General features: G+C 42.4%; 2 protein-coding genes across 2 annotated transcripts in view; both read right to left on the reverse strand.

The window, feature by feature from the left end:
• On the reverse strand, positions 1-1,235 carry GPX1 (glutathione peroxidase 1). The gene is made up of 2 exons (XM_081160400.1): positions 836-1,235; positions 1-560 (listed from the first exon to the last, which is right to left on the reverse strand). Exons 1-2 carry the CDS (start codon positions 1,094-1,096, stop codon positions 201-203), a joined length of 621 nt encoding a protein of 206 aa, XP_081016526.1. The 5' UTR covers positions 1,097-1,235; the 3' UTR covers positions 1-200.
• A 1,305-nt stretch (positions 1,236-2,540) lies between these two features.
• Positions 2,541-26,721, reverse strand: part of RHOA (ras homolog family member A) — a 30,734-nt gene continuing 6,553 nt past the window's right edge. The window contains exons 3-6 of the mRNA XM_081159476.1: positions 10,348-10,505; positions 6,178-6,298; positions 4,793-4,923; positions 2,541-3,431 (exon numbers count right to left, since the gene is read on the reverse strand). Coding sequence (XP_081015602.1) covers positions 3,258-3,431; positions 4,793-4,923; positions 6,178-6,298; positions 10,348-10,503 — 582 coding nt within the window. The 5' untranslated portion in view covers positions 10,504-10,505 and the 3' untranslated portion in view covers positions 2,541-3,257. The remainder of the gene's footprint in view (positions 3,432-4,792; positions 4,924-6,177; positions 6,299-10,347; positions 10,506-26,721) is intronic.

Raw genomic sequence — 26,721 nt, forward strand, 5'->3', positions numbered from 1 at the left:
TTATGCTGACATCAGACAGTTTATTGTGGAAAGCCATTGTGGGACGGGGAGCTGGGATGGACAGGACAGGGCCCATCTAGGGGATTTTCCTGGACATCAGGCATTCCTCCTTGCAGGTTTAGAGGAAACACCGTCATGGATAAAACCCCCAGAGGGCAGCGCTGTGACTGCCAAGCAGGAGGGCTGGGGGCGGGGGTGCCCTAGGCACTGCCCGGCCCCTTGGTCAGCAGGGCTTCGATGTCTGGCTCGATGTCAATGGTCGGAAAGCGGCGGCTGTACCTGCGCACAGGCACCCCGTCCGGGCCCACCAGGAACTTCTCGAAGTTCCAGGAGATGTCGTTGCGGCACACCGGAGACCAGATGATGAACTTGGGGTCGGTCATGAGCGCAGTGGCGTCGTCACTGGGTGCGGGCAGAGCCTCCCGCAGGAAGACGAAGAGTGGGTGCGCCTGCGCGCCGTTCACCTCGCACTTCTCGAAGAGCGTGAAGTTGGGCTCGAACCCGCCCCCAGGCCTGACATACTTGAGGGAATTCAGGATCTCTTCGTTCTTGGCGTTCTCCTGCGGGAGGCAAGAGCAGCCGGGACCCGGGCCCTTGAGGGGAAACCTTCTCACCGCAAACAAGGGGGTTTTGGGTGACTCACCAGGCTCTTTGCCCTTCTTGCACAACCCTGGGGCAAGCCTGAACCCCAGCCTGGACGAGCGCCGGAGGGAAGCGGGCCTGCGGCTGCCGCCCCGCGCCCCGGACACGGGGCTGCAGGGCGGTGACCGCACAGCCGCGCTCCTGACCCCGCCTGCACCACCACCCCCGTCCCGTCCCGCTCCGCCCAGCGCACCTGATGCCCGAACTGGTTGCACGGGAAGCCAAGCACGACCAGGCCCCGGGGCCCAAGGCGCTTCTGCAGCTCGTTCATCTGGGTGTAGTCCCGGACCGTTGTGCCTCAGAGCGAGGCCACATTCTCAATGAGCAGCACCTTGCCCTGCAGGGAGCCCAGGCTCACGGGCTCCCCGCCGGCCAGCGGGCGCGCGGAGAACGCGTACACGGAGCGCTGGGCCGCGGCGGCCCGCGCGGCTGCCCCCAGCTGAGCGGCGCACATGGCGAGGGTATCAGAGGACAAAAGGGAACGCTAGGGACAGGAACACCGAGGAACCTGGGGGACGTCTCCTTTTAACAGGCTGGCGGTGTAGTCACGTGGTACAGGCTTTTCTCCCTCCCCCCCCCCCCCCGGCAGCTCCACCCCCTCGTCCCCACCTCATCCGGCCTCCCCGGGCTGGGGACCCGCGGGGCGGGAGGGTGCGACCCGGCCGGATGCGGATCCCGCCCAGACCCGGTGCAGCTGCGGAAAGCCCGATCCGGCCCAGGCCGCACGGCGCGGGCACTGCTGCAGTCGCCCATTACCCCACAGGCGCCCGGGCCAAGGTCTCAAAGGCTCTCGTTAGGGGTTGGAGCCTGGCAGGAAGAGACAGCACCTGGCGCTGCTCCTGGCCACACAGCCCTCCAGCCTGTGCCATGTTACTGTTCTTGCAGTACGTGCCCTATTGTCCCTGGATACAGAGCAAGTTGTAACTTGCGGTGATGGTACAATTGGCAGCACCTGCCAAGGCAAGTTCTCTCTGCAACGAGACTCCGTGGCTTCAGGAAGGTTAAGTAGGAGAGGAGGGTGGGCAAGGCCAGGAGCAGCCAGGGCTCAGGCCCCAAAGCCAGCTCCTTCCCCTGCATTCCGGGGCTGTCTGGATCGCGTTCATGTCCAAGTCTCTGATCCCGCCCCCCCTTACATCCCCCATGCGGCTGCCGCAGGTCCTGGAGTGCAGCCCGGGAGCACCGAGGCCAGGACAACCCTGCTGGTTTTAGGCCATCCTCCACACCTAATCAACTCCATCTGGAGCTCAGTCTTGCGGCAAGACACTGAAATGGCCAGGGAATGGGATTTGTGTAGAATGACTGCTTGGAGTGCCCCTCATGTCTCCTCAGGAGGCTGCATTCTCTACCCGACCCCACTCTGAACTTGAACGTGACACAAGAATCGTTCTCACGTTCCTGGAAGAAGCCAGGTTAGTGCTGGTTAGAAAAGGGGGTAGTGGGCAAGCTGTTCTTTGCACCCTGAAGGAACCTTCCAAGGTGAGCTAGGCCAAGTCTATCCTCCTGCTCGCAGCCCTGGAGAGAGTAACACAAACACCAGGATACAGGAAGTTTAGAAAACTGCCTTTATTCTATTAGTAGTTGGAAATATTAACTGGTACAGAAAAAAAGTTTAGTCAGCTGGAGAGAAGACAGAAACTGAGTGCCACCCGAGAGCTGATGGCTCCTTTGGGAAGGAACCTGGATACAGTGAGAAGAAAGAGCACTGTGAACTAGAGCCAGACCCTGGAGTCCAGGTGAGACAGCTTGTGCCACCTTTGGAAGTGTCTAAGTGCCTCAGGCATGAAACCAAATTCCTATTAGCCCAGCTCTGGGTATGGGGTACTGGGATATGTGGGGTTGAGAACAGGTAATATGGCCATCTTTTATTAGAGAAACCGACAAAGCGGGAATTTTAAAAATGAATTTTCCATCTGACTTTATTTTCAAATACACTTTCTTTTTTAAAAAACCAATACACTGTGGGGATGACAAATATCAGTATTAGGAAATCCAATTATACAAAAAATACTACATCTAGTTTGGGGTAGATATATTTATTTTTTGGTAACATACATTAAGTGGCACTAATTACACAGTAACTATAAGGTAACTAACATGAAACCACAGAACTGTAACTTTGCCACAGCTGCATAAACTTGGGCCTTTCTGGCTGAGCATATTTTGAAAAAACTGGATGCCCACTCCAGAGGTATGCCAATGAAATCTGTTCAGGAGTAAAGTTCTGAAGTGGTTACTCACCAGAGTACCTTGCAGCTGACAGATGACAGGCAAGACATGTTAGTTATGAAGTAGTTACAGCCTAATTCACAAAAGTTACCATTTCTCTTTCTAGAAAGAAGCAAGAAGTTAAGAAATTCCTTGAATTAGCGCCTGGTGTGTCAGGTGGGAGTGCAGAGGAGGGCTGTTAGAGCAGTGTCAGAAGGAGCCCGGTGGGTCAGGTGGGTTGGACATCATTAATAATCATGGTTGGCTTCTAAATACTGGTAGCAAGATGACTTCTGATTTGTAATCTTAGGTAAATTATAGATAAATGAAAAAGGCCAGTAATCATACACTAAGATTAATAAACAGCACTTCAAAATTAACCGCATGAGGGTTGTGCTTGCAGCAGGGTTTCACAAGACAAGGCACCCAGATTTTTTCTTCCCGCGTCTGGCTTGCAGAGCTGCTCTCGTGGCCATTTCAAAAACCTCCCGCACTCCATCTTTGGTCTTTGCTGAACACTCCATGTACCCAAAAGCGCCAATCCTGTTTGCCATATCTCTACCTTCTTCTGGTTTTACCGGCTCCTAGCAAAGAGAGAAGAGTGCTTTCAGTTAACAGTGTTACATACAATGAGTAGGTGTAGAGTATTTACATTCAGCTAAAAGGGCCCAGCCAGTATGGCTCAGCGTTTTGAGCATCGACCTATGATCCAGGAGATCAAGGTTTGATTCCCGGTCAGGCCACATGCCAGGGTTTCAGGCTCCATCCCCAGCAGGAGGTGTGCAGGGGGCAGCCAATCAATGACTCTCATCATTGATGTTTCTCTCTCACCACTGATGTTTGTTTTATTGATAAAATCAATAAAAAAAATTAAGAAAAATTCTCTCCTAGTTTCTTAAGAAAAAAAAATCAGCTAAAAGACTTCTTTAAAAATCTACCAAATCCTCAAATTTTAGTTCTGTCTATGGAACTCATATGCAGTGACCGCCCACCCCAATATAATATCCCTCTCAAATGAGTTCTTCTCTGGGAAGGGAGAGGGCAGAGAAGCCCTGGAGAGTTAAAGGGGGAATGAAGAGCAAAATTACTCAAGCTATCGATCCAAGGTAAGCCCTTAGGTCTTCCTATAGTTAATGTCACAGAGGACTGAATGCCCACAGAAGGAAATAGATCCTGACCTTGACATTTAGACAGAGAAACCTTAGTGGGAGTACCTGGGCTGACGACCTCAAGGCTCTCCTGCAATGGGGAAACCCTGCCATTGGGCCATCTGGCTTCTCAGAAGCCAAGATGTCACTTCCATCATCACTTTTATAAAGGCACCAGGGCTCTCTTCCTGGACTCCCTACCCTCAGAATTTCCTCATCCTTCAGTTGCCACCAATTTATTTTTGGCCTCACATACACCAAGGTAATAACTGAAGAGGGAAATCAGGAACCTGATAAAGTTCCTGCATTTGGAGCACTGACTACTGCTGTGATGGTCCCTTCTCAGGCCGGCAATCCTTGGAGGCACAGCACAGGAGAGGTTCTGATTCACATGGCTAGACCACAGTCAATGAGGGCCAGATGTACAGAGAGGCTTCTGGGAATCTACAAAATAGCCTGGCCTGTGAGGGTTTCTGTTCGGCAACCTGAACCTCTAAGCTTGGGTCCTCAGGTTCAAGAATGCTATAAACCTTGGTCCGTGTGGCTCAGGTGGTTGGAGCGTCATCCTATACACTGAAAGGTGGCGGGTCCAACTCCCCATCAGGGCACATACCCAGGTTTTGGGTTTGATCCCCGGTAAGGGTATGTACGGGAAGCAACCGACCGATGTTTCTCTTTCCCTTCTACTCTCTCTAAAACCAATAAAAACAAATCCTCAGGTGAGGATTTTAAAAAAATCTTCATTAAAAAAAGGGATGCTGTAAGATGACAGCCCTGTGGAGCCCGCCCCAGCGTGCCTGCTTCATCTTGGCTAGCTCCCGCCGGGTGTGCTCATCGTTCCGAAGATCCTTCTTGTTCCCCACCAGGATGATGGGCACGTTGGGGCAGAAATGCTTGACTTCTGGAGTCCATTTTTCCGGGATGTTTTCTAAAAATAGTGAAATGCACATAATGTGGGGATACATTAAATTCTATCTTGAAGAATCTCTAAGACTCCTAATTAAATTGCAAAGAAACTACTTCAAAATTATGCTGGACGTTTAATGGAACCTTACCCCTTTCCCTTAAGCACAGAATCACCAGCTTTTCTCACCACGGAGCACAGCTACTGTGGAGGTGGGGCCCAGAGAAAAAATTCCAGAGCAGCAAAGGCTCCAGTACACAGGGTGACTCCACAATGGTGCGAACTGCCCCTCCGAGGGAGGCTCCCCACAGGCCATCACTGTCACTGTTGGCAGGTGATTCTGACCACATCCCCATTCTGGCGCTGCAGCTGGCCCAGAGTCCACCTGTTCTCTCTACACCTTGCTCATGGACCCTCAGCATGACCCCCACCCTGTGGGTTACTGGTATTTCCAATGGCTCAAGAGTTCTGAAAATGAGTGATAACAAGCTGCAGCTTCTTGCCAATACTGTACTAATTTAGTGTGGTTGTACGTACATCATGATGGATGAGTGGCCTGGGTTCAACCCCCCACACCCTCATCCTGGGCACCTGTGTCAGGGATGATTTTATAAAATGGAGAGAGAACAGTAATAACTACCTTACACTGGGTTATTCTGAGTCAATGCATACAAAGCACTTAGTATGATGATCATTTAAATGATACTGATTGTAATTTGAGACTATTTTACAAGTTAACTGCTCACTCTTTGACTTTAAGGCCTTAATGCCTTGTTTTGTAGAGTGTGAGATCAGCATTACTCAGTCTTTTTCTGAAGGAAAGTGGCTTCTGAAACATGTGGCCAACTGAGCTAATGAAATGGTCAGGTTCAAGTCTCTATTAGCTAAGACACTTTAGATAAGGGCTAAAGTAGGACTTGGAAAAACTACCAGGAAACAGCAAGTCACCAGTCTAGATGTAGGGAAGCAGCAGAGCCAATAAGAAGTACTAAAAAAAGGTACAGGCACCCTAGAAGCCTCCCCCAAATCTTGGTCCAAAAGATACTTCTGTATTGGGAACCCACATACTTTATAAAGTGTACATATGGCAGCCATGGGAAACCCAGGCTGAAAAGGACCCAGGACCCAGGCTTTACAGTTCCAAGGCTCTAGGACTCTAGTTCAGTCCAATTTCTTCTCTGATGCTCATGTCTGCTTGATGTCCAGAAAGGACCTGAGAAACTAGGTGTCGGCCAGGCACACAGGCAGCGACAAACGTCAGGCTACAGGGCTACTCACCTAAACTATCGGGGCTGTCAATGGAGAAACACATCAGTATAACATCAGTGTCCGGGTAGGAGAGGGGCCTCAAGCGATCATAATCTTCCTGCCCAGCTGTGTCCCATAAAGCCAACTCTACCTGTGACAGAAATAAATACAAGAGTACAAGGTTAATCCCACTACCCACTTTCGTGGGGTTTTTTGTTGTTGTTGACTTTTTCTGTTTTTAGAGACAGAGAGAGGGAGAGGGAGGGGGGAGGGAGGAGGGGAGGCGGGGAGGAAGAGAGGAGGAGAGAGAAACACTGATTTGTTGTTCCACTTATTTATGCATTTATTGGTTGAGATTCTTGCATGTGCCCTGACTGGGGATCGAACCCATAACCTTGGTGTATCAGGACGACACTCTAACCAATTGAGCTACCTGGCTAGGGCCCACTACCCACTTTCAAACGGCGATGTTTACCATAGTGAATTCAAATGGCAGACTGTCCAAAATAATGAAACAAAGGAGTGTTCGACTTTTATTAGAATCAAGCCTGAAGGTGAAAAGTGTGTTTATATTGTTTTGTTAAATTCCTCAAAATTGCAATTTTATAAACAGATATGAGAATGGAATAAAGTGCATAATTCAAAATGTCAAGAGAAAAGTAACTTTATAGCCTATGAGAAGTATTTAAGCCCAGCCGGGCGTGGCTCAGCGGGTTGACCATCGACCTAGGATCCAGGCGATCAGGGTTCGATTCCCAGTCAGGGCACATGCCCGGGTTGTGGGCTCGATCAATGACTCTCTCATCATTGATGTTTCTGTCTCTCTCTCTCCCTCTCCTTTCCTCTCTCTGAAATCAACAAAGATATATTTAAAAAAAAAAATTTAATTAAGAAGTATTTAATTATAAATAACATTCAGTGGATGAACAAGAGGAGAAATCAAACTGTAAATAATATTCTACCAGGTGTACAAGGCAAGACAGGGAAATACCAGACTGTAATTTAAAGTCTCACTCAACCATTTCCCTACTTTGTCTTGTCATTCTGCTCCAATGTGGAAACATAGAAACAAGAATGTGTTTGAGTTGGTGGGTGAGAAAAGACACCATGCTGGGTGTTAGGTCTGAGCTGACAGGAAAGGCCTCTGGCTCTGCCTTTACTGCTCAAAAAAATGTCGGAATGACAGCATCACATAAGGTAGAAGGATACTCCTTTCATGCCTGGGCTCTGGACAATAAGCCTCTTTCCAAGTTTTCCAGCATTGCAGCCAGCCTTGAGACTTCTGACCAGAGTAGATTTTTATTTATTTATTTATTTATTTATTTATTTATTTAATTTTATTTTATTTATTTTTTAAAATATATCTTTATTGATTTCAGGGAGAGGGAGAGAGAGAGATAGAAACATCAATGATGAGAGAACCATTGATCGGCTGCAGCCCACAACCCGGGCATGTGCCCTGACCGGGAATCGAACCTTGATCGCCTGTGTCCTAAGTCGATGCTCAACCGCTGAGCCACGCCCAGCTGGGCGACCAGAGTAGATTTTTAACACTCTCTGTTGACAGGCCCTTCAGGGTCCAAGGAACTCTCCCTCTAATGCTTAGAATACCCTTCTTCTCTTAGCACCTTCACAACCCTTGTTTCAATTTCTAAATACCATTCCTTCTTTAAAGTTGATGGCTAACTGTCTCTCCCACCCTCAACCTCTACCCCAGGATGCATCACCTGGAACCTCCACAATACCCCTTGCATTTCTATTGTGAACATACCATCAGCTTGATGTGGATCTAGGAGATATTGATCCCCAATCCTCACAACTGGTCTGACCTCCTCAAGATGGCACAGCTCATTCACTCTCTTCCACATCCCATTCCCCTGGCCACTCCAAACCTCCTGGATGTTCAGCCAGACACATCCAACCCTGACTGTCTCCTGATAAATGGTTCCAGGGTACTGGTACTTCCAAAGGCCTGCCTCATGTCAGAATGGGCCTTTCCATTTTTGGTAGGCCTACCCTGGGACCATGATCACCTAGAATCTTGGATGGTTCCCAAGTCTCTGTTAGTATTCACTCTTACATGAACATTCCCAGGCAGTGCCTTCTCCCACTGTGGGGGCTACTGAGTTGCTCTGAGGTAGGCAGCTGGGCTGTGATACCCTCTTCCAGATCAAGAACCTTTACTTCAGGGTTTCCTCTCCCTGCTAAGAGTAAGAAGGCTCCCCTATCTTGCCAGGCTCAGGTATATTCAAAGTTGGCAGTGTAAGAAAAATATTCATAGACCATTACACTCAAGGTTTTAAGTCAAGGTCCCTAAATTTCTTATGAGTAAGATCTTGGTTGTTCCAAGACCTCCAGGCACAGATAATACTTCCAAGAGGATAGAAGAACCATTACTGGTCCCAAAACATACGTACACCACAGGTGGGACAGACTTTTCCAACTGATGGTCACAGACACATAGCAACTGAGAGCTGCTCTCTCTGCAGGATAAAACCAGCAATATACATCCACCAGGCATTTGAGAAACAACCTAACCCTGCTTTCCTCAAGCCACTGGGTCTCTCTGTTTGTGTGGCAATCTACATATGACAACAGGTGCAAAGATCTCAGCACATTGCTACCCAGTTTGTCACAATTGGGCCATGTGTCTCTACACAAAACCAGTCTTCCAGGCCCACAGTAACACTTGTATCCAAACATCCATGCAGAGAACTGACTAAGGCTGAATTGGCAACACTCTGCACTGATGGACCACCTGCAGGGTAGGACCCAAGGTTCTGTTAGGCTGAAATTTACTGTTTGTCCCGTCTCCCCCACCCCCCAATCTATTCTTGGTCAGAAAGGTGCCTTGTGTTTTCTAAAGGCATGAGCACAATCACTGCGACCCACATTGCAATGGGATAAGATGGAATACAAACTGTAAAAGGTTTTGAGTTCAGCCCAATTTGTAAAGTGCTTTGGTGCTTTCTAATGCTTTCAGTTACTTGTAGAACCCTGATGTCACCTGTAAAATGAAGGCGACTCCAGGGTCAGGTGGCTTACTCATGATCACAGAACTATCAGGACACCCTATGAGGGACCTTAGAATTCTGAGCAGCTGGCCTAATGTGCTTTCTACAAACAGTGCCAAATACTGGGACTAAGTAACATTGGACAGAAAGGGATAGGAGGTAAAGCTGAAAATTGAGAAGGAGATGGCATCATGGAGCCAATTTATTAGGTGCTAGTAGCACAGACATGTGACTAAATGCCCAAGAGGACTGAGTATGTTGGAGAAGAGGCCTTTGTTCCAGTTTTCTTTTCAGCTGACCCATTTGCACTGGGAATTTCATTCCTCTTCAAAAGATGTACAGAATGTTGGGTTAAGACATTATTTTGACAAGGTAACACACACACTCCAGAAGAGCTCTGCCCCAGTCTTGCCAGTGGGCTTTCAGGACAGACATAGGGAAACACTGTCCTCCCTGACAGTAAGAACATAACCAAATCAACTGTGGCAGCCTGTTTATGTTAAAGACAAAAAATATTTTAAACATTAAATGTGAGGATGTTTGTTGTCTAAATGTCACACTGCTGATGGTATAGATCAGTATAACTCTTTGAGGTATAAACAATAAGGACCTCTCGACCTAGTAATCTCGTATTTCAGCACTTAATGAAATACTATGACAGAATTTTTAAAAAGTCCACCCATACAAAAGTTCATTTAGAATATAAATAAAGCTGAAAAAAGTACATATACTAAGGCTTCCCCACATGAAATACCTATGAATGTAGACAAACTATACATGCTAGCAGTTAAAAATAAACAAAGTTGGGGTAAAGATAGCAGGATAACAATGGATTTCTCGCCCGGCTGACGTGGCTCAGTGGTTGAGCATTGACCCAGGATCCAGATCTCGGATTCAATTCCTGGTGGGGCACATGCCCGGGTTGCGGGCTCCATCCCCAGTCTGAGGCGTGCAGGAGCAGCTGATCAGTGACTCTCTCCATCATTGATGTTTCTAGCTCTCTCTCTCCCTCTCCCTGAAATCAGTAGATATATATATATATATATTTTAAATGGATTTCTCATTCTAACATTTTTGTTATTGTTATATTACGTACTGAAGAGACAAAAAGGCCTAATTCTCTATAGATTACATGAATAGCCTAACACGCAAAATGAATACCAGTTGTTATGGAAAGTGTACTCACCTGCTTCCCATCCACTTCAATATCTGCCACATAGTTCTCAAACACTGTAGGTACATACACTTCCGGGAACTGGTCCTTGCTAAAAACAATGAGCAAGCAAGTCTTGCCACAGGCTCCATCACCAACAATCACCAATTTCTTCCGGATGGCAGCCATTGCTGAAACATAAAACAAAGTATTATCCAGGTTGCACAAGAAGCCATATTAGCTTTAGGCTATGACACACTTTTTCAACCATGGGGCACAAGCCTCTATCAGCACACCCAAATACAAAATGCTAGTACACCTTTCCAGTTGGCACCAAAAGGTCATACCGAACACCAACAACCAACACTATACTTAATGGTAAAAAAACTGAAATATTTTCCTCGAGATCAGCAACAAGACAAAGATGCCCACTCTTGCCGTTTCTATCCAGTAAGATGCTGCAGGCAGTCAGGTAAGAAAGTGAAACAAAGACATACATATTGGAAAGAGAGAAGCCAAACTACCTCAACTCAAAGGCAGTAAGATCATTTATAGATGGAAAATCCTGTAAAAGCCACTAAAAACTATTAGAAATAATGAATATATTCAGCAAGGTTACAGGATACAAGATGAACATACAAAAATCAATTTTATTTCTATACCCTAGCAATAAATAAATTGAAAATGATATCAGGAAAACAATTTCACTTACAAGAGCATTAAAAAAGGAATAAATTTGTCCAGCTGGATGAGACTCAGCGGTTGAGCATTGACCTAGGATCCAGGAGATCGCAGTTCGGTTCCAAGTCAGGGCACATGCCCAGGTTGTGGGCTTGATCCCCACTTGGGGGTGTGCAGGAGGCAGCCAATCAATGATGACTCTCTCATCATTGATGTTTCTCTCCCTCTCCCTTTCACTCTCTAAAATCAATAAAGATATATTTAAATAAAAAAAGGAATAAATTTAACAAAATAAGCACAAAATTACTCTGAAAACAACAGAACATTGCTGAGAGAGAAGATCTACATTCATGGTTTTGAACTGGAAGACAACATTAAAGAAGAAAGTTGCAGGACTTACACTTCCTGACTTCAAAACTTACTACACACACACACCACCACTATCAAATAACTTACTACATAAGCTACAGTAATCAAGACAGTATTTCACTGTCATAAAGATAGACACATAGATCAATGGGATACAACTGAGTCCAGAAATAAGCCTTTATATTTAGGGTCAGTGATTTTCAAGAAGGATGCCAACACAATCCAATGGAGATAAAAAGTCTTTTCAACAAATGGTGCTGAGACAACGGAGTAACTTGTGCAAAAGAATGAAGTCAGAACCTTACCTCACATCATATACAAAAATTAACTCAAATGTAAGATCTAGAACCATAAAACATTTTTAGTTTAAAAATATAAAATTTACCATTTTAACAAGTTTTAATTACTCCACATACTTGCCAACAATTGTTATTGTCCATATTTTTAAAATCATAGTCATTCAAGCGGGTGTGAAGTGGTATCTCATGTGGTTTTGATTTGCAATTTCCTAATGACTAATGATGTTAGGCATCTTTTCATGTGTTTATTGGCCATTTGTATTACCTTCTTCAGAGAAATGTCTATTCAAATCCATTCCCCATTTTTGAACTGGGTTGTTTCTTTTCACTTTTCTTGATTTCTTGAGTGTCCTTTGAAGCACAAAAGTTTTTAATTTTGATGTCCGATTTACTTTTTTCCTTGACTGCTGATGATTTTGGTGTCATACCTAAAAAAGCACTGCCATGTCCAAAGTCAAGAAAAGCCTATGCCTTTTTTAAAAAAAGAATTTTATCATTTTAAGTCTTACATTTAGGTTTTTTATTTAGTTTAAGTTATTTTTATACATTGTATGAGGTAAGGGTCCAAGTTCATTATTTATCTTGTGGAAAATTAGTCATCCCAGCATTATTTGTTAAAGACTATTATTTTCCCACTGAACGGTCTCTTAGTAACCTTGTTGGGAAAAAAGTTGACCCTAAATGTGAGGGCTTAATTCTCAATTTTATTTCATTGATCTGTATGTCTGTCTTTATGCCAGTATCACACTGTCTTGACTGATGTTGGTTTGCAGCAAGTTTTGAAATCATGAGGTGTGAGTCCTCCATTTGTGTTCTGTTTCAAGATTGTTTTGCCACTCTGGGTCCCTTGGATTTCCATATGAATTTGGGGAGCAGCCTGTCAATTTCTTCAAAGAGGCCTGTTGGAATTTTGATAAGGATGGCATTCAATCTACAGATCAAATTGAGCAGTATGCCACCTTTACAATCTTAAGTCTTCTGATCCGTGAACAGAGATGTCTCCCACCTCATTGTAGAAAATAACAGAGAAAATGCCAAAAACAGCAAACATAAATAATGCTGTCACAAGCTTTTTACTTTATATTAACATTTAATCCTAATAATCACCTATTAGACAGAGCCTAATAGTCTCATTTCACAGATAAGTAAACTGAAGCACAGAAAGGCTAACTTGTCCAAGATCACACAGCTAGCCAGTAAGAGGCAGAACTGGGCACTCTAATAATAGGCAATCTGTTCCAGAACCCTTATTTCTACTCCACTGTCTTGCCTGCTTCCCTGTAGTTGTTAGTACCCTTTTCTCCTTGGTGACATTGTGAAAGATCAATTAATTTATAACTTAGGGTGATGTCTGAATTATTTCTTCTTAACTGATTTTTTGATGTAATTGGTCCAAAGTCTTGTGGTTTTAAAGACTGTTATATTTCACACTTTCCCCAGTCTGTTTTCTAGACTTTTATAATTTTTTTGCACACATTCTTTTTAGAATGTCATTTACATATCAGAGGAAGAGGGAGTGCCAAATGTCAAGGATGTTTGCTGTGAAGTCATCAACTCTTGGATCCAGTGTGTCTATTTACTCTCAATGGAGAGAGATGATGTCAAGCAAAGAGCTGAGGCTTTCTTACCTACAGAAAGCTCTGCTATATTAAGACTGATAAGTGGTGGAAAGCCCTTTTCACACTACTTTTTACCAGTTTAATGACTCTCTGTAGTGACTGCAGCCTATTTATTCTCTGGTTTGCCTTCCTTATCTAGTTGCACTGTGTGGGAGTGGCCTGTGCTTGCACCTGGGTAGATAAACCACAACCACACATTAGCACTCAGTTCTCTCCATTTCACATAGCAGTCCTTGGTGATTTCCTTGTGTCTGTGTGACCATGATGTTGACTAACATTTGTCTGAATAGCTTCCAGAAGGCTTTCTGGAACTGTTTATTGAAGCTGTTCATTTAGCCTAGAGTTCAGTTATACAATAATCTAAGGTCTTCCTAGATATTAAATTGGATTGCAAATTAAAATACTGCCCATTGGACCAAAAGCAAATATTGTAAAGCACTTAAGACTGATTCAACCCTGGCCAGGTGGCTCAGCTGGTTGGAGCACTGTCCTATACACCAAAAGGTTTCCGGTTCAATTCCTGCTCAGGGCACGAACTTAGGTTGAGGGTTCGATCCCTGGTTGGGGCATATACAACAGGCAACTGATGAATGTTTCTCTCTCACATACTTCTTCCTTTCTCTCTCTAAAAAGCAATATAAAAAATATATATAAAAAAATCAATAAAGATATCCTCGGATGAGGATTAAAAAAAGGACTGATTCAATATCCTCTATTTTTATTCCTTTAAATCATTAGTTTTCAATTAACAAAATAATCCTATTAAGGCAACTATCTAGCCACAACAGTTCCACTAGCTGCTGTTTCATTAAGAATCTGTTTTCTAGTCAGTGGTTATCAGAGTGATCTCCAGATTAGTAGTATCAGCATCACCTGAGAACTTGATAGAAATGCAAACCATCAGCCCCACCACAGACCTACCGAATCAGACCTTCTGGGAGTGGGTCCATTAATCTGAGTTTAAACAACCTCTCCCGGTGATTCTGATGCATGCTAAGCTTTGACAATGCCTGATTTAGTGTATGTGTAGCTTTACTATAGGGGTAAAATGAAGCTCCCACCCAACTTCCTACCAGGTAGCCACGGATAATTTCTCTGAAATCTTTTTATTTGCTTCTTAGTGGTACTCTGACCTACTCTGCCTTCTATTATTAAATCCCAATCTACATCTTAGTATGTTTCACAGGTATCTTATTTCTCCAGTATGACTGAACTTCTTAGTCCAAAGTACATAATCCTTTCTCACAAAGCTTTCTAAAATGGCCAATAAACACAGGTAAAGGTGCTTAACACCCTTAGTCATCAGGGACATGCAAATTAAAGCCACAATAAGATACTGCTACATACCCACCAGCTTGGCTAAAATTTAAAAAGTGATGTTGGGTGGGAAGCAACTGGAACATGCATTTACTGCTGGTGGGAGTGTACAACTACTTTGCTAAACTGTTTAAATAGTGTGTACTAAAGCAGAACATTCTCTTTGGTACAAGCCCACAGAAATATTTAGTAAAATAAGTATACCAAACACATGTGCAAGATCTGTCATAACAGTATTTCTAACAGGCAGAAATAATTATCCGTTAACAGCTGAATAGCTATATTGTCAGACAAATAGCTATACTGTAAGACTTTAAACAAAAAAGATTATAAGAGACAAAAAGGACATTATATATTGATGAAAGATTCAACACTGGTAGATACGTTATAAACATACATACTTAACACAGAACCCCAAAATATATGAAGCAATAATCAACAGAATTGAAGGGAGAAATAGACAATTTTACAATAATAGGTAGAGTCTTTAATATCTCACTCCCCTCCCATCCAATAACCACCAATTTGTTCTCTGTATCTATATCAAGTTTTTTTAATTAAAAAAAGTCTGGAAGGGTGGCACAGACTGCTCTGCTGTCTGCCTCAATATCTACCATTCCTCTTCCTGATCACATGGCTGCCAATAACAAAGACTACATTTCCCATGCCTCTCAGCTTGGTGGGGTAACTATCATTAAAATCTGGCCAATAGGTTGTATGCAGAATTGATATGGGAGAGGGGAGAACAGCATTTTGAGGAGATTAGAGGGCAACAGGATCTAGCATGCAAGTGGAGGGGTTGACTCTGGGTATGGACTATGGACTCCTAAGAGACTGCTCCACAGTAACAAGAGGAGGAAGAGGGCCATACAGCCAAATGCAGGTGAGTGGTAGATGTAGCAGTAGACTCTCTTAATTGCTTTCATTTTCTCAATTATGTAAAAAGCAAACATCATCAGTTGACAGTGACGCTGGGAAAGGGAAACAGAAGATCTGAGCTAAAGGAAGTGGTGCTATATTGTCCTAAAAATCGGAGAATGGACTAAGGAATCTTAGGAGACTGTTGGGCAGTGCTTCAGGCCACCTTTGAGGTTATGGGTCATGAGTTCAAAGTGAGACCAGTCAGCATATTTTTTTCCTTCTCCAACTACATTCAGTTACAGGTATAGAATAAGTGATGAGCTAGATTTGACAGGGCTGAGGTTTTGCCACATAAGATGAAAGAAGAGTTGAGAATATACATAAGGGGATGATTACAGCGATAGCTATGAACTCTAACTGAAGAAAATGGGACCTTAAGATGAGGGGCAGTAAAAGGGTAGTAAGAGCAATGGATTTTAAGTCTCAATGGGGCTGAAGAATTTCAGTGTCTGAGAATTAAAGGGATAAAGTCATAAAAAGAGTGCACCATTATTATTGTGGGGAGCAACTTCTTTGCAGGGCCACAGCTAATAGAATTTAAACTGCATATACCATTTGAACCAAAAATTCTACTTACAAGAATTTATCACCCAGCGGGCATGGCTCAGCGGTTGAGCATCAGCCTAGGATCCAGGAGATCGGGGTTTGATTCCTGGTCAGGGCATATGCCTGGGTTGTGGGCTCGATCCCCAGTCGGGGTCGTGCAGGAGGCAGCTAATCAATGACTCTCTTATCATTGATGTTTCTATCTCTCTCTACCTCTCTTTTCCTCTCTCTGAAATTAATAAAGATATTAAAAAAAAGAAAGAATTTATCCTAAAAATATATTCACACACGAATGCAAACATTTCTGTTCAAGAATGAACACTTTCCCTGGCCGGGTAGCTCAGTTGGTTAGAGCATCGTCCGGACACACCAAGGTTGCGGTTCAATCCCCAGTCAGGGCCCATACAAGAATCAACCAATGAATGCATAAAAAGTGAAACAACAAATCAATGTTTCTCTATCTCTCCCTTCCTCGCTCTCTAAAACCAATAAATATAAAAAAACAAAAACACTTCAATATCTGTAATATTATAAAGCAAAAGACTAGAAACAACCTAGATGTCCCTATTGAGGACTAGTTAAGTATCTTATGGCCCTTGTGGGTTTGGCTCAGTGGTTAGAGCATTGGCCTGGGAACTGAAGGGTCCCGGGTTCGATTCCAGCCAAGGGCACGTACCTTGGTTGCAGGCTCGGCCCCTATTGGGGCAAGTGTGGGAGACAACCAATCTATGTGCCTCTCTCACATTGATGTTTCTCTCTCTCCCTCTTTCTCTCTTCCTTCCACTCTCTCTGAAAAAGCAATGGAAAAAATATCCTCCAGTGAGGATTTAAAAAAAAAAAAAAGGTATCTTATGAATAAATTCAAACAATGGCATATTATGCAACCATTAACAAAATAAATTTGTTAAGAACAATAAACACTGGTATATGCACAGACTATCTCTCAAAAGAACACATAGGAAACTCTTAGCCATGACTACCTCTACAGACCACATATCCTTTTCCGCTGTCAACCTAACAAATGGATGTATTAAGTTTTTGAGAAAGATTAAAATAAATTTTAAAATGTACTGACTTGTAAAGATCTATATATTAGGTAAAGAAAAGAAAGACACAAAGCAGTACATATGCAAAGATCCATCTTGGGATCTGATCTCCTGGAGGCTACATAAGTACATTGCCCGCCCCCCAAACAACACTGTCCACCCCTCTCTTCCCTACAAGGAGGTAAAACAAGACTATCTGTGTTCAAGCACAATTTTTTAAAATTGATTTTAGAGAGAGGGGAAGGAGGAGAGGGAGACAGACAGAGACACATCCATTTGTTGTCCCACTTATTTATGCATTCATTGGTTGATTCTTCTATGTTGCCCTGACCGGTAATCAAACCCACAACCTTGGCATATTGCAGGGGGGGGGGGCAGTGTGTACTCTAACCAACTGAGCTACCCAGCCAGGGCTCAAGCACAATTTAACCCTACCAAGGGCTGATTCCCCCTACTCATATACTCTACTTTGTCGCCTTTAAGGCTAAGACTTATACCCTCCCCAGGGAGGCCTCCTTGGCTACTCTAATACAAACTTTTCTTCCTTTCTGAATGCCTATAGCACTTGGTCTACTGAATGCTGTTTCCCAAATAACTATATAGACTTATATCATTTGATACTGTTTGCACTTTTATTATTTTTTTAATGTCTTTATTGATTTCAGAAAGAGGAAGGGAGAGGGAGAGAGAGAGAAACATCAATGATTAGAGTCATTGATTGGCTGCCTCCTGCACACCGTCGGGATCAAGCCCATAACCTAGGCATGTGCCCTGACTGGGAATTGAACCATGATCTCCTGGGTCATAGGTCCATGCTCAACAGCTGAGCCACGCCAGCCAGGCCTGTTCGCATTTTTAGAGAAGGCTCTGGAGCCAGGTGCTAGGGTTCAAAGCAGCTGTCAATCTTTGGGTAAGTTATTTAACCTCTTTGTGCCTCTGTACCCATGTACTATATCAATGGGGAAAATAGTGGTTTCTACCCTTAAAGGATAGAGGTAATTATTAAATGAGTTAACACAGGAAAGTATGTAGAATAAATAATTCCTAGCACATAACAGCTAATGCTTAACTGTTGGGTATTATTACCTGTAAGCTCCAATAAAATAGTTATATCTTCATTTCTACATTCTCTACAATGCCTAGCAGGGTAAAAAAGCACTGAACAGAAGCATGTGTTTGTTGATGTGATTAAATATAAGAAACCTAGGCTTCCTAAGTTAATGGATAGAAAATGTGTTGGCATAAGAAAGAGTTAATTTTAACATTTTGAAAGGAAACTTTCAAAAGCTCAAGTTACTAAGATTAGACATTAGCCTTCAAATTTACTTCCTCTAAATTACTTCCCTTCTTTTCTGGATTGGCCTTAGTCTCAGTCTTCAAGTAGGAAGTTACTTCTTTTCAAACAAGATTTACAAGTAACAAACCACTGTATAAAACTCCCTAGTCCCTACATTCATGTATGTACAGAAAGGGGGTGGGGGAGATTGAAGGCCTACCATATCACTTTAGATATGGCAAGAGCCTGAAGAAAAGACTAGTACTCCTGTAATATTTTAGAGAGCAGCAACTGTCGACCAGGATGAAGAGATTCATTACGGGGATCAAAAATAATTTGTTACTAACAGCTAAAGTACTGAAGATCGCAAATGATTCATTTTTCCCATAAATTAGAAAATTCAAGGTTACCTGAATACGGTTTTTCCTAAAATGAAACTTTTCCCAATCTAGCTTTTAACTATTTTTTAAGGCCAAGAGTTTTTTAAAAGTTTAATAGCATTCCTCTCTTGCACTGTAAGTGTTCCCAAGCAGAAGAGAAAGGACCTATAAACTGTGCCTCACCATCGTTATTTTACCTTGTGAACAATCGTGATTATTCACTGTAACTGGAGGGAGATGTAATCATATGCACTCCAATCCCTACCCCATCCACAGATTCTGGAAGGGGCAGGCTGACTGACACATGTTCTCAGAGTTCCAAGTGGTTGTTATCAACCTCCCCTCCCATTCCCACCCAAAACACTACCACCAACCTTACTTGACCAAACATTACATTTGGCTGTCAAAATCTGAGTCCTGTTCTGGGTATGACTCATGAGCATTCAGCATCTACCATATGAACTACTCATTAAAATCAGAAATACTCATTACATGGACAGGTCCCATGTAGACTAGCCAAAGTAAAAGGTTCTACTAGAAATTAATTGGTTATAGGTGGCAACAGAGTAGAAAGAAAGCCATTTACAGTAGTGGTTAAGGAACTACACTACCTGAGAGTTAACCTGGGCTCTATCACTTACTAGTTTTGTAACCCTTTATAACCAGTTTACTTATCTGTCAAATGGAAGATGAAACGTTCTAGATAGGGTTGGAATGAAGATTAAATAAGACAGTACACAAAAAGAGATTAGATTAAAATATTACACAAAAGAGCTTACCTATACTGAAAATAGGTCAGTGTTCAATAAATGCTTGTCATTACTGTTTAGGTCTTATTTGGACAAATAGCAACTCCCTCCTTCAAATTACAACTGTCCAGAAGAATTTGAACACCAGTTTATAATATGGCCTGACCTCAAAAGAACCGTGTTTTTCCTAAAATGAAACTTTTACCAGTCTAGCAACTAATTATATTTCCAAAGTGCATGCCTCATCTCACCCTCTTCCTTATTAAAAATTATATATAATCTTCCACTGCCCAGAACTACAGGCCCACAATTCTTGGGGTTAGATGTTTGTAAATTCAGAATTTTTCAGATTTTCGAAGCGTAACATGGTGCAAATGCCAAATATTCTGTAACACACCCGATAATTAATAGTTCTTCAGTAAAATAAATGAATAGTCACACTAAGTAGGATAAAAACTAGTTGAGGTTTTGACATCAAATGAGCTTGTGATTTTCAGAACTTTCTGGAAAGCTTTAACCCATTTTGAATTTATTTTAAACACACACACACACTCTCTCTCTCCTCAAAATACTTTTAAAGCACCTTTTCCAGTGCCCTCAAATCTGATTTTTCCATGACTCATGATCATGCTGTTATCTCAAACAAGTGGACTGAGACACTACTATTTCTCTTGTAAAATTAACTGGAATTTCATAACCTAAATTAGCTGAATAATATTTTTAATTTTAATTTTTAAGGGTTTCTTTTTCTTTTTTTAGCTGAATAATTTTGATAACTTGTTTAGGGACTACCCATTTTGCAATACTAATTTTCTTAGCTTTTTTTTGGCAGATAAGGAGCCACCAAAGATGTCTGAAATGGTGCTACCAGGTTATAATGAATGCATTATACAGACATTTATTAGCCAAACATTCATTATAAGTAAGCACAAAACAGTTCTTCAGCCAAAAACAGTAGAAGAAATAATTTGACTGAATAGCTGCTGCTTCTGCTGGATCAAGATCTTTACAACATTTTGGAAAGACAATGAATAAATTTCCATGCAGATAAAATAACCATAGCTTTAAAAATGACTAATTCAGTGTACTTGAGATAATTATAATTTTACCTCATAATTCTTCAAAGGACTAATTACGCAAAAGAAACAGTGATGAGTACAGCAAGCTATCATTTCTCAACCATCCATGAAATAAAGGCATTTACTACAGCATAGCTTTGGACATGATTTGACTTTTACTTTTTTTCCCAGCATTTATTACTTTAAACACAGTGGACACAAGATTAGAAATTGAGTTCATAAGACTTATCCTACTGACATCCATAAGCCTCAATTATGTAACACAGTCAAAAATTTTATTTATTTCTCTCCAAAGAAGTTGTTATAAACCATTATTGTACAGACAACCATCACAAAAGTAAAAGATGTCTAGTCTTTTGGAAACTAAACTTGAAAATTTTATAGGAAATTTTAAGACATAAAAATCCCGTGAATTTCACTAAGAATGATCCTAGTATACATAAAAACTTCCATCCAACCCTAGTTTTTGTCAATGTTAGTTTCTATGGGAGGTAGCAGTGTCGATGAAAGGAGTGCAAAAATATTTTGGATGAAATCTGAGTATAAAATGTCACATTGCAGATAAGGAAATAACTAAACCCCAAGATACAAACATGAAATATAAAACCCAAAGCATACAACCACCCTTGGCCAAAACAATAAAATATCCTATAACTCAGGTTATTAAGTCATGACTTCGTCCTTTCTTCTGTCCCGGATGTACCCCGCTCACGCTTCCCTCACCCACTAAGTAAAACCTCATTCTTAAGCCTAAATCGCTTTCTCAAGGCCTTTCCTGAGCTGCCAACTTAGATCAGGCCCCTTAGGTACTCCCCCAGCACCTAACATTTCTCCCTTCCCCATTCATCACACCCCTCTGAAGTTCTTCCTACCAACACACTCCATTTGTAGAATCATATCTGTCTTATTCCCATACTCTGACAAGCACATAATAGTTAAATGTTCAAATAACAAATTTGAAAACATAAATTTCCAGGACCCAATAAACTTTATATAACCAATGTGCTACACACAGATTTTAAAAAGAAAACAAACCTAGCCAGTCTGGATCAGTGGTTAGAGTGCCAGCCTGCGACCTGAAGGGTTGTGAGTTCAACTCCAGCCAAGGTGGGCATGTACCTCAGTCGCAAGCTCGATCCCCGGTAGGGGCATGTGCAGGAGGCTACCAATCGATGTGTCTCTCTCACATTGATGTCTTGCTCTCTCCCCCCCTTCCACTCTCTCTGAAAAGCAATGGCAAAAATATCTTCAGATAAGCATAAAAATAAATGAATAAAAAAGAAAAAGAAAGAAAAACTGTTCGGCCAGTGTGGCTCAGTTGGTTGGCATCATCCAGTGAACTGAAGGGTTGTCAGTTTGATTGCTGGTGTAGTGTGTGCATCACTGTGTGTGTGTGTGTGTGCGCGCGCGCGCGTGTGTGTGTGTGTGTCTCTCTCTCTCTCAAAATCAAGAAAACATCTAAAAAATAAATAAATAAGAAAAAGAAAGGTTACAACAAGATCAGCTGTGTACACTAGTGGTGACTCTACCTCCTAGGACACTTTGCTTTAATAGTTCAAGAATCATAAATTTCAATAATCTGGCCCGGGCGGGCGTGGCTCAGCGGTTGAGCATCGACCTGGGATCCAGGTGATCAGGGTTCGATTCCCGGTCAGGGCACATGCCCGGGTTGCGGGTTGCAGCCAATCAATAACTCTCATCATTGATGTTTCTGTCTCTCTCTTTCTCGTTTCCTCTCTCTGAAATCAATATATATTAAAAAAAAAAAAAAATCTGTAATAAGAAGTTTAAACACAGAATCTCCCTCTAAACTCATTTGCTCTTATTTTAGACAACTGTTTAAGTCTAACTGGCCAGTAGATCAGTTCACAGTAATTTAGAAAAATACATGCGTGGGTGAGAAGAGATGCAGCCTTTGACAAGAATGTAAGAAACAGAAAACCCTGTCAACTGTGCTCAGAAGTGTAAAATGGGGAGGGAGGGAAATGTCATTCAGGCCAGGCCTGTGTCCTAGAGGGGAACAACAGACTCCAAACAGGGACCTCAAAAATCCTTTAGGAGAAAGACCTCAATCAGTACACAGGGAAGCTTAAGACCCAGATACGAGTAAGACAAAAAAAAAAAAGAAGACATCCACTACAAAAACAAAACAGGTTTTAAAGCTTAAAGGAGCAAGCGTTAGTTATCAAGGACACAATACTATTTCAGTGGTTTAAGATCTCAATTTTTCTACACGATACATACCTCCTTTCCCTAAACACATGAATCCCACCAAAGTTTAAAAGTTGCCCTACAATGCATCCTCATGAAGCAAAGCTACTAGGACTATAAAACTGAAAATAAAGGTCAAAATGCAGCCTTTTCTCCAAACAGTCCTAAAATTTTTGTTCAAATAAACCTGGTTGAAAGGAAATGTACCCCTTTCATAAACACGCCCTTTTCTAACACCGTCCATTCCCTGGCTCTTCGACCTTTGTTAAAGTATACATCTTAAATGAACAGGAAACACTCTTCACTAAGTCAGAGGAAGAAAATCCCTATATTTAAACTGTTTCAGTGCAGTGGGCAGAAACCTATTCTATCAACTCCAGGTTCACCCACACCCAGGGCTGTGCCTGTCAGACAGGAAACACCATTAAACAGTGAGAAATTAAATTGAAAACAAAGTCATTTACTTTATTTACAAACTACATAGGAAACCTCTGGCAAAAAGTCCCAGACTACCATCTGTCCATGTGTTCATAATGAGCTTGAGCCTGGTACTGCCATTATTTGGCCATCCTGATCGAGCAGTTGCCAAGGGTTGATGCCAGTTCAAGGGTCCTTGGAGATCAAGCAACATGGCTAAAGCACACAAAGGCAAGCAAAGAATACTGACAAAAGCCTCCAATATAATGCCAAGTGAGACTCACCCAGACTTAAATTCTTTGGGAGTGAGAAGGGTAAGAAACACTCCTGAAGGAACATACATACCTTCTGGGTATCATATCAGCCACCTCAAAATGTCAATATTCCAAGGTTCACCTTAAATGGATACACAGAATCAGGATGCGACTTGTGCAACCTAACTCTCTGCTACACTGCCCCAAACCAGAGTAGAACGAACTAAGAGGTAGCCCCACCAAGGTACCTAACGACAGCAATGACAGCGCACAGCCAGGCACCATGCATTCTGGTACAAACATCTCTATTCCTCTCAAGGCTCCACAATTAGAAGACTGAAATCTCTTCAGGGTGAGGCCTGAACATCTATTTAAAAAACTTTTTTTTAACTGACGTGAATTTGACATAATATAAAGTTAACCTTTTTACAGTATACAATTTCAGTGATATTCAGTGCATCAGCAGTGTTGTGCACCCACCACCACCATCTAGTTCCAAAACATTTTTTTCTTTTATCCTCACCTGAGGATCTTTTTTCCACTGCTTTTCAGACAGAGTGGGAGAGAAAGAGAGAGACACATAGATTGGTTGCCTCCCACTTGACCAGGCCAAGGATCAGGCCTCCAACCAAGGTATCTGCCCCTGGCCAGAATAGAACCCAGGACCCTTCAGTACACAGGTCAACGCTCTAACCACTGTCAGTCAAACTGGCTAGGGCTCCAAAACATTTCATCAACACAAAAGAAAATCCACACCCATTAGGCCTCCAGCCCCTACTCTCCCTTCCCCCAGCACCTGGAAACCACCACCGATTTGCTTTCTGTCTCTATAGATTTACCTACTCTGGGTATTTCATATAAATGAAATCATGTAATATGTGGCCTTTTGTGTCTGGCTTCTTTTACTTAGCACGATGCTCTCAAGGTTCATCCATGTTGCAGCATGTATCAGTGCTTCATTTTTTTAAATGGCTGGATAATATTCCACCTGTTGATGGACATTTGGATTATTTCCACCTTTTGGCTATGAATAGTGCTGCTTTGAACATTTATGTATAAGTGTTTGTTCGAGTACCTGTTTTCAATTCTTCTGAGTATATATCTAGGAATGGAATTGCTGGGTCATATGGTAATTCTATATTTAACAACTAAGGAACCGCCAAACTATTTTCCATAATGTATACTTTGAAATATCTTGCCAAATAATCACCAAGATCTTGTTGCACATAACAGTGTAAAGTGCAAGTCTGTACCTAAAAAAGGAAAAATATGTAATATATACAATAGACATTGTATCTCTAGAAGGATATATAAGACCCAGTTACATGGTTTTCTCTGAAGCAAGGACCTTGGGAGGCTGAGATGTGAAGAAAGGCTTACTTTTCATGTTCTACTCCTTTGGCATTGTTTCATATAAGTGCTTTACCAACCCTATGCTCTAAAAATATTCTTAAAGCCCCAAGGAAGCAATACTATGAAAGGAGGACTGAGCTTTAGCATAGGGAGCATATACACATTTTTATGATAAACCTTACGGTATGGTATTTTTTTCCTTTTTAAAAATTGTGGTAAAGCCTGGCTGGCATGGCTCAGTGGTTGAGCATCGACCTATGATCCAGGAGATCTCGGTTTAATACCCGGTCAGGGCACATGCCCAGGTTGTGGGCTCGATCCCCAGTATGGCGTGCAGGAGGAAGCCAATCAATGATTCTCTCTCACACTAATGTTTCTCTCTCTCCCTCCCTTTCTCTCTCTAAAATCAATGGAAACACATTAAAAAAAAAAAAAAGACAGTTAAAAAGAAAAAAGGTTGGTAAAATCCTAGGATATAAGCCCCAACATACTAACTCCTACAGTTAAACAAATAAAAGACAAGAAAATGGAAACACCAAACATGTCATGTTTCTCTGATTCAGTCAGGTGGCAGTAAAAAAACTCATGCCCGACTGGCATGGCTCAGTGGTTGAGCACTAACCTGTAATCCAGGAGATCTAGGTTCAATTCCCCCTCAGGGCACATGCCCAGGTTGCAGGCTCGATCCCTAGTAAAGGGCGTGCAGGTGATTGAAACTGCAACCCAGGTACATGCCGTTGACCAGGAATCGAACCAGAGACCTGCCGGTGCAAGGGCAAATGCTCTAACCACTGAGAAACACTGGCCTGGGCAAAAGGTGTAATTTTGATTCATTCACACCAATGGCTATGAATGAATATTGTTGTGTTGGCTGTTGTCTTTTTTTTAAAAATACGTCTTTATTAATTTCAGAGAGAAGAAAGGAAAGGGAGAAAGATAGAAACACCGATGATGACAGTCATTGATCAGCTGACTCCTGCACGCCCCTGACTGGGGATAGAGCCCGCAACCAGGGCATGTGCCCTGACTGGGAATCAAACCCCGATCTCCTGGATCCTAGGTTGATGCTCAACCACTGAGCCATGCCTGGCTGGACGTGTTGTCATTTTTTTTATTTGACAATCTAAAAAAAACAAGGTTAGTGCCCCTGACTAAATAGTCAAGTAATGCATGTTTTAAAAATTCTTGTGGCACACCGGTTGAAAATTGCTACTATATTCTCTGTAGAGCAGCCCAAAATATAAACAAATCAGATAATATCACTCCCTTGTTTTATATAAAAACCCTTCGGCCGGGCCAGCATGGCTCAGTAGTTGAGCATCAACCTATGACCCAGGAGATCAAGGTTCGATTCCCCATCAGGGCATATGCCTGGGTTGCAGGCTCGATCCCCAGTAGGGGGCGGGCAGGAGGCAGCCAATCAATGACTCTCATCATTGATGTTTCTATCTCTCTCCCTCTCCCTCCCTATCTCTGAAATCAATAAAGATATATTTTTTAAAAAAAATCCTTAAATAGCTCCCCAATGCACTCTGAATAGACTCTAAATTCCCAGTTCCTACAAGATCTGGCCCCTGCCTAGCTATAAGGCTTTATTTCTCCTACTCATCTCACTTGTTCTTTAGGCTCCAACCATTCAAGCCTTTTTGCTATTCCTGAAAAAAGGCAAGTCCATTCCTTGTCTATTATCAGTCTTCTCTATCAGGATATAAACTCCATGCACCCCTTTGTTCACTGCAGTATTATTTACAATAACCAAGATATGGAAGCAACCTATGTGTCCATCCATAAATGAATGGATACAGATGTGCTGTATGTATATAAATGGAGTATTACTCAGCAATAAAAATAAATGAAATCTTGCCATTTGCAACAACATGCATAGACCTA

This window comes from Miniopterus schreibersii, assembly GCF_964146895.1.
Source record: "Miniopterus schreibersii genome assembly, chromosome: 15".
NCBI classification, from domain to species: Eukaryota; Metazoa; Chordata; class Mammalia; order Chiroptera; family Miniopteridae; genus Miniopterus; species Miniopterus schreibersii.